General features: G+C 42.0%; 1 protein-coding gene across 1 annotated transcript in view; it reads left to right on the plus strand.

Annotated features, from left to right (window-relative positions):
* Nucleotides 1–286: 286 nt before the first annotated feature.
* Nucleotides 287–8,417, plus strand: part of FZD6 (frizzled class receptor 6) — a 39,868-nt gene continuing 31,737 nt past the window's right edge. The window contains exons 1-2 of the mRNA XM_042464600.1: nt 287–490; nt 3,331–3,703. Of these exons, the coding sequence (XP_042320534.1) occupies nt 3,527–3,703 (177 nt within the window). The 5' untranslated portion in view covers nt 287–490; nt 3,331–3,526. The remainder of the gene's footprint in view (nt 491–3,330; nt 3,704–8,417) is intronic.

Raw genomic sequence — 8,417 nt, forward strand, 5'->3', positions numbered from 1 at the left:
GCCTTCCTTTGGGGAGATAAGAGTGCTTTGACTGTGAGTTCCTGCATGGCAGAATGGGGCTGGAATGGCTATGGCCCTTGAAGGGGTGTGTTCCAACTCCAAATGCATCTGAGGAAGTAGACTGAAGTCTAGGAAAGCTCATGGTGCCAATTTATTTCTCCCAGCGAGGAGTCTCAAAGGTGGCTAACTAGACTCGGGACTCTATGAAGAAGGGCCCGCCATGTTTAGACACAAGAAGAGAGAGGCAGGCGGTGGCAGAACTTGGTGCCTCTGCGCTGCTCCCTTTCCACAGGTTTTTGAAATATCGCGCGACTCTCTGGATTTTCAGGCGGAGGAGGAGGAGGCCATATCCCGCCAGGAAAGGAAGGGAGGGAGGGGAGCAGAGGCTGCCTTGTGTGTGAGAGAGAGAGAGAGAGAGAGCGCGAGGCGGCCATTATCGCCTGAGGCGAGGCCGAGCGAGGCCCTTCTTCTTCTTCCTCCTCCTCCTCAGGTGAGGCGGAGGGGCGTGGCCTCCTGCTCAGCCCCGGGAGGGGCACAAAATGGCGGCCAGGGAGGGGCGCCTCTCTGGAGCTCTCCCTGTTGGCATGGCTTACCTTCAAGTCCTTTCCCAGCTTATCATGGATGGGGTTTTCTGGGCAAGTTTCTTATCGCAGGGGGTTTGACCTCGCCCTCCTTTCAGGCTGAGAGAATGTTACAGCCTTCTGGGTTGTTGTTGTTGTTGTTGTTGTTTGATTTCAAGTCTTTTCCCAACTTACGGCGACGCTATCACGGGGTTTTCTTCAAGGGGCGTTTGCCTTTGCCATCCTTTGAGAATGAAGGAGTGTGATTTGCTCTTGTGTGTTGTTGTTTTGTTGTTGTTGTGTGCTTTCTAGTCCTTTCCTGACTTAGGGCGACTCTATCATGGGGTTTTCTGGGCAAGTATCTTCAGAGGGAGTTTGTCCTCACCGTGCTTTGAGGCTGAGAAAGTGTGACTTGCTCTTGTGTGTTGTTTTGTTGTGTGATTTCAAGCCCTTTCCCGACTTATGGCCACTCTAAGGTGGTCCTATCATGGGGTTTTCTGGGCAGGTTTCTTCAGAGGGGGGTTATTGCCATTTTCTGAATCTGAGAAAGTGTGACTGGCCCCTGTGATGTTGTTGTTGTTGTTGTTGTTGTTGTGTGCCTTCAAGTTGTTTTCTGACTTATGACAACTCTCATGGGGTTTATCTTGGCAAGTTTCTTCAGAAGGGTTTTTGTCATTGCCTTCCCCTGAGGCTGAGAAAGTGTGACTTGATCAAAGTCACCCAGTGGGTTTCCGTGGCTGAGCAGGGATTTGAACCCAGGGCCCTAGAGCTGCAGTCCAGCACTCAGACCACTATGGCACTGCCCCTTTATTTGGGATCTAGTGTGAAACGCAGTAACTTTGGGGACTTTGTGGTCGTCTGTCTTCCAGGGGGACCCTGTCATGGGGTTTTCTGAGGCTGAGAGTGTGTGGCCTGGCTTTTGTCCATGGCCAAGCTGGAATTCAAAAGAGTGGCAGCCCAGCATTCAAACCATTATATCCAGCACTGGGACTGCAGCTCCCTTAATCCCCACCTAAAAGCATGGCTCCACTGCTAGCAGCAAAAACACACACTCCTTCAAGAACCTCAGTAAAAGTTACTGTTTGGGACTATTTTTCCTCCCAGTTTCTGAATTAATGTGTCTGCTTGGAAGTTGGCAGTGGACTGGACATGCTGGTTAGGGGATACTGGGCGTTTTATTATAAAAGTAGTGCCCTCAGACCCTGAATTTTTGTATGTATGTGGTTCAGGGTTTTCTGGAGAGGGGAACTTATATGAAAACTAGCCTTTCTGTGTGTTTTCATCTTCCTTTGTTGCTCCACGGTTGCCTTCTCTGTTGTTGTTGTTCTGTGCCTACAAATTGTTTCAGATTTATGGGTTAATCTTGGGCAAGTCACACTCTCTCAGCCTCGGGGGAAGGCAATGGCAACCCCCCTCTGAAGAAACTTGCCGAGAAAAGTTGTCCTTGTGTCTTCAAGTTGTTTTCAACTGATGGCAACCCTAAGATGTACCTATCATGAGCTGTTCTTGGCAGGTTTCCTCAGAGGGGGCTTGCCATTGCCTTCGTCTGAGGCTGAGAGAGTGCGACTTGCCCAATGTCACCCAGTGGGTTTCCATGGCCGAGCCAAGATTTGATCCCTGGTCTCCAGAGCAGCAATCCAACGCTTAAAGCACTACACCAGGCTGGCCCTCGTTGCCTCCCCTGGCATTTAGGAAACTGAAAAGCTGTGCTGAAGAATTTATTGCTCGGTCACTTTCTTAAGGCACTACAGTTGCCCCTCTGTATCCATGGATCTTTAAAATCAATGTATCAATTCTTTATTCTTTATCAGTTTAGCAATTCAAACATCCACGGCTTGAAAATAGTCAAGAAATATATAAATTCCAAAAAGCCAACCACGATTTTGCTATTTTATGTACGGGGCACCATTTTACTTTGCCATTGTTTTTAATGGAACTTGATTATTTACCGATTTGGAGGGGAGGGGAACCGAACCCTAGTGGATACCAAGGGACCACTGTATTTGTAAAAAAATGGGGGTGTGATTTGGAGTCTAGCCCCAGTACTGGGTGGAAAGTGTCCAAGAAGTTGCAAAGCTTGTTGTTGTTGTGCGCTTTCAGGTCATCTCCAACTTATGGCAACCCTAAGGTAAACCTGTACAGTAATGGGGTTTTCTTGGCAGGATTTGTTCAGAAGAGGTTTGCCATTGCCTTCCCTTGAGGCTGAGAGCATGTGACTTGTCCAAGCTCATCCAGTGGGTTTCATGGCCATGCTGGGAATCGAACCCTGGTTTCCAGAGTCATAGTCCAACTCAAACCACTATGCCACACCTCACTGAACAACATACAAAGCACAGGAGGGACCAAAAGTAAGCGCCCTCCCCTTAGTTAATTTTGTAACGTAAGACTGGTTTCAAATGCTTGCTGACACCTCATTTGTTGGAAATATCCTCCCTCACCACTGGCTTTCTGTGTAGTGAAGAAAGAATGGTGGTGATCTTCAATCAGGGTAGTAATTCAAACAGTTCTTTGCAAACTATATTGCACGCTTTAAAGACTTTGTATTAAGGGTGTGGTATAAATCTGTATTCTGATAATAATTAGATTCGTGCTTTGTGTAGTTATTAGCTGAGCTGCCTTAACTGTCACTGTTGTCAAACTTATCCAGATGTTTTTTGCTTGAAGGAAAACAAATACTTTATTTTTGAGCACCTCTTCTATTTAATGTCATTAAGACATTGTGAAGAAGTGACTGTTGTAATGAACTAACCTCTTTTTTTTGTTCATTTAGAGTTTGAAAATATCTTTCAACTTTCAAGTTGACAAGACAATGATGAGAGTATGAAGAGAAACGAGTAATTTAGTCTTGACATTGTACTGCTGTGTCTGACAGATTAAAAGAAGAAAGATGCATTTCCCAGTGAATTAAACATCCTTTTGGAGTAGCTGATCATAACTATGTGCTGAAATTTCTAATATCAGCAAAGATGGGTGTCTTTCTACTTCTGACTTGGAGTTTATTCTTCAGTTTAGCATGTGGGCACAGCCTATTCACATGTGAACCCATTCATATCCCAAGATGTTCAGGAATGTCATACAATATGACGTTTTTCCCCAATATAATGGGACATTACGATCAGTATATTGCAGCTGTCCATATGGAGGTGAGTCTTCCTTCTTCACCATGTTTATCAGTAATTTTTATAAATGCTTATTACTGGGTGACCTTGACAGTGCAAAGTTCTGAATAAGAAGTGATACGCATGATGAGGAAAACACCAATATTCTGAACCATTGGTTGGTATAATTATCAAACACCAACCAAGCTGCCATAAAACATATGCCTGCTGACAGGCATATGATCAGATTTTAGATTTATTTTTGTATTGCTTGGTTCAGCAATAGTAGCCAGTGTAAGATGAAACAGTATGGAAAACCTTTTTGTATCCTGTATAAGGAGTTAGTTGTATGGCAGGTTTTTTTTGCATGAACTGCTGTAATAGCCTGTCTTGACATTTTAAACAGCTATCCATCTGAGATTTTTGGCTGTTTATGGCTGGTGGCATTAGGATGCTTTTTCTTGGCTCTGACATCTTCCTGTTGTTGGTATAAAAACTTCAGTGCCATCAAACTTACAAACAAACAAACAAAATCAGAACTATCAGTGGCTTATATTTAGTGCAAGAAGCCCCACTTGAAAGTGAGTTGCATTCCAGGAGTGGCAGTTCACATCCTCTTTGCTCTTTCTGTGGTTACATTTTTTTGCAAGTCTCGAGCCATCAAGAGCAGTCAAAAGAGGCTGGGGGGGCTGTATTTTGCCCCAGGGACATACTTTGCGCACCCTTGAGGGGGGAAAACCTTGTCTTTTATTCCTATTAAATGAGATTCATGATATAATTTTGTTATAATTCTATTACTGTCTTATTCTTAATAATTCAGAGCACCTACAAATTCTTTCTTGTGAAAGAAAATAGAGAAGCTACTTGAGCAGTAAGAAAGTTGTGTTTTACCACTCCATTTCACTCTTGCAATATAATTGTGGCAAGTAGAGACTAGTTTGGAGGATATGCATTCTGAGGCTGCAGTTCTATGTACACTGCATGAGAACAAATCCTTCTGAAGTTAGCAGGAATTGTTTCTTTGTGAACAGGCATAGAACTGGACTATAGATACTTGTTTCTTGAGATTTAAGCATAAAAAGGCGCTCCACTTGTTTTGGCTTACAGTGAGAGAAATAAAAGTGTATCTTTTCCTGTTAACCTTTCAGATCTTCCTAAAAGGGCTTGGTTAATAAGATAAAATAATCACATGAAAATTGCTACTACTGCAGCTGTCTTGTCTGTATGTAAACAGTTTCTAAAATTTAGGTTGCTCTGAATGCATTTACTGTACAATATAAAAGGTATTTGTCTCCATTACTGTACTGAGAAACATATGAATTACAAGCTTTTTCTTAAATGATGCATATTGGAACCTGCAACAAATGTTGTGATACAGGGGTGAGAATTCTGCAGCTTTCTAGATGCTTTTTAAAAAAGAAATGCAGCTCCTAGCATATCTCACCATTAACTATGCTGCCCTATGACAGGGTTGCCTGGATTTGCAGTTCAACAATATTTGGAAGGCCACACAATTCCGACACCTGTTGTAGTGCATCTCTTACCTCATGCTTGAGTTTTCCTCCAGGATGCTGGAACCCTGTAGCACACTTTAGGAGAGTTTTACCATCCTAAAACACTCCCTTGCTCTGCTGCTAAAAGGATTAGATCTTGAACAGGTTGATAGGCTTAAACCTAGGTATTTGATTGTTGTATGTCTCTCCTCATGGAGAGAGAAATCCCAAAGGTACAAACAGGGTTCAGGAAAGGAAGAGGCACTAGGGACCATATTGCAAACATACAATGGCTAATGGAGCAAACCAAGGAATTCCAAAAGAAAATCAACATGTGCTTTATAGACTATAGCAAAGCTTTTGAATACATTGATCATGAAAAGCTATGTCAGAGACATGGGAGTGCCAATACACTTGGTAGTTCTGTTGAGAAATTATACCCAAGACAAGAGGCCACTGTCAGAACAAAATATGGAGAAACAGAATAGCCAATAGGCAAAGGAGTCAGGCAAGACTGCATATTATCACCATACAGTACTTGTTCAACTTGTATGCAGAAAATATCATACAAAGAGCAGGGCTAGACTCAGAAGAAAGAGGAGTGAAGATAGGAGAAAAGAACATCAACAATCTAAGATATGTAGATGATACAATATTAATAGTGGAAAACATAATGGAAATATTACTAAGGAAGATCAAGGAAGAAAGTGCAAAGGCAAAACTACTGCTGTAAATAAAGAAAACAAAAATAATGACCAAGGGGGTCTTATATAAATTTGAATTAGACAATGAGAATATTGAAGTAGTCAAAATATTTCTTGTACCTGGAATCAAACATCACCCAGAATGGAGACTGCAGTCAAGAGATAAGAAGAAGACTAGGAATGGGAAGGGTAGCCATGAAAGAGCTAGAGAAGATCCTAGAGAGCAAAGATATACAACTGAGCGCCAAAGTTAGAATCATCCAACTCCTAGTATTCACAGTCATTACATATGGATGTGAGAGCTGGACTCGGGAAAAAGCAGATAAAAAGAAAATCAACTCATTTGAGATGTGGTGTTGGAGAAGAGTGCTGGGGATACCATGGATAGCCAGAAAGACAAACAAATGGGTCCTCGAGTAAATCAGGTCAGAAATACCCGTGTAGGCCAAAATGATTAAATTGAGGCTGTTGTACTTTGGTGGCATCATGAGAAGGCATGATTCATTGGAAAAGCTGGTAATGCTGGGAAAGGTTGAGGATAGAAGAAAGAGGTAGATTGCACACTAGATGGCTGGACTCAATTAGGGAGGACGCAGGCAGGCAGAGGACTCAGGGAAAATGAGAAACAGGAAGACTTTCTGAACCCTTACTGTCTAGCATGTGTATGTAGCTGTAGAGACTATGTAGCAACTTTGAGACTAACTGAAAGAAAGAAGTTGGCAGCATGAGCTTTCGTTAGACTTCAATATCGACCAGTTGCATCTGAGGAAGTAGACTGAAGTCTACAAAAGCTCATGCTGCCAATTTCTTTCTTTCAGTCAGTCACAAAGGTGCTACAAGATCGCTCTACATACTGATTCTGCAGATTAACACAGCTATATCTTTGAATTCTAACATGAGGAGAAGAGTAATACCTGCTGTCATGTCAGCAGGTGTGCTTCTGCTTCTCTGGAATATCATGCATACTTTTCAGGGATCCTCAGAGCAGTATGCCCTTTAGTTTCCCCTTTTCTCCCAACTGACACTTCCGACATCATGTGCCATGGCTGATTCCAAAATTTTGTAGATTGGAAGGTAATGGACATAGATTCTTTTCAAGTTGTTGAGGGAACAAACATACATTTGAAAAAAGTAGTTTTAATTTTTCCAAATTGATATTCTTTGTTTATCTGGATTGTTTTCACTTATGAAGGAACCATTCCATAATTTTTGTTGGCCACGTTATGCTTCCAGGCTGATTAGCAATTACTCATGATAGGAGAGTTATGGTTATTCTTTTGATTTCATCTGCCATGCTTTCTTCTCTAATAGCCTTGTCTGGGTGTTTAGTTATCTGTAGGTACTGCATGTGCAAAGGAATTATCAAAAAATACTGTCCAGCCCTTCCTGTAGACTGCATTAGCCACAGTCCATGTCCGATGTACAGTTCTCTGGACCTTCTGTAGGCAGAATTGAAACTATCTGTAAGCCACATTAGAGTGCGAACTAGCTTGCTTCTTTTTGGTAATTCCTTCACAGTGTTCATTATTAACACTTTTAGAAGGCTGTTGTGTTGTATAAACTGTGTCTTAGGAGATGGTGGGTTTAGATAAGTACACAGGCACTGCCTTTTCTGTCTGGGAGAGGTTTGGAGGAGGAAATGTGCATTGTTCCTATTCAGGAGATGGTGAAGAAATGTGAGGTATGAGGAAACATAGTCTGACTTGGCATTACACTTAGAATTTATTTTATCTGGCACACATTTGATCCAAGTGCCTCACCATGGACTCCAAAGACAACACATTAGACAAGAAAGTAGATTTCTTTACAGATCAAAAATTTCTTGAAAGACAGGAGCCAAGAGTCCAAGAATAGAGAGTGAAAGGGTAAAAAGTAGGATCCATTAGTGCAGTGATTCTCAAACTATTTACCCTTGTAACTCCATTTACATCTCCATGTGGATGTCACTCCTCCCCCTCAATGCATTATATGAATAAAATTATTTTGTTCAGTGTTTGTATTTTTGTTCAGACATAAATATTTTCATACATTTTAATATCTTAACAAGAAAATAGCTCTCCTCCTTTGGGCAAAGACTCTAAGTGCCCTCCTTGCCTTTCTCTTCCCCTCCAGGACAGAAAAGGGTTGGGAAGAGAAGGAGGGAGGAATCAGGGCCTCCAAGTCTTGTGCACCCCTTGAGTAACTCCCCCCCCCCGGGTCTCACCCTACTGTTTGAGAACCACTATGTTAGTGGAATGAAACCTTATTCAAAATTATATAAATTCAGGGAGGAAAAGTTAAGGTAGGTGGTAGAAATTAAAAGGAGGACAAGTCAAAAGTCTATCTCAGCTGGATGGCCAAATGACTACCAAGTCTCCATAGAAGTGAATAATGTATATTGAGACCCCCCCCAAAAACCCCCAAAAAGTTTAAATAGCCTGGAAAAGGAAGAGACTTGGGTTCATTATTGAGAATGTGATGAATATTTATTAGTCAAAGGCTTTCATAGCCGGCATCCATAGTTTTTTTGTGGGTTTTTTGGGCTATGTGGCCATGTTCCATAAGAGTTTATTCCTGACATTT

The sequence above is a fragment of the Sceloporus undulatus genome, chromosome 4 (assembly GCF_019175285.1).
Source record: "Sceloporus undulatus isolate JIND9_A2432 ecotype Alabama chromosome 4, SceUnd_v1.1, whole genome shotgun sequence".
Taxonomy (NCBI): Eukaryota; Metazoa; Chordata; class Lepidosauria; order Squamata; family Phrynosomatidae; genus Sceloporus; species Sceloporus undulatus.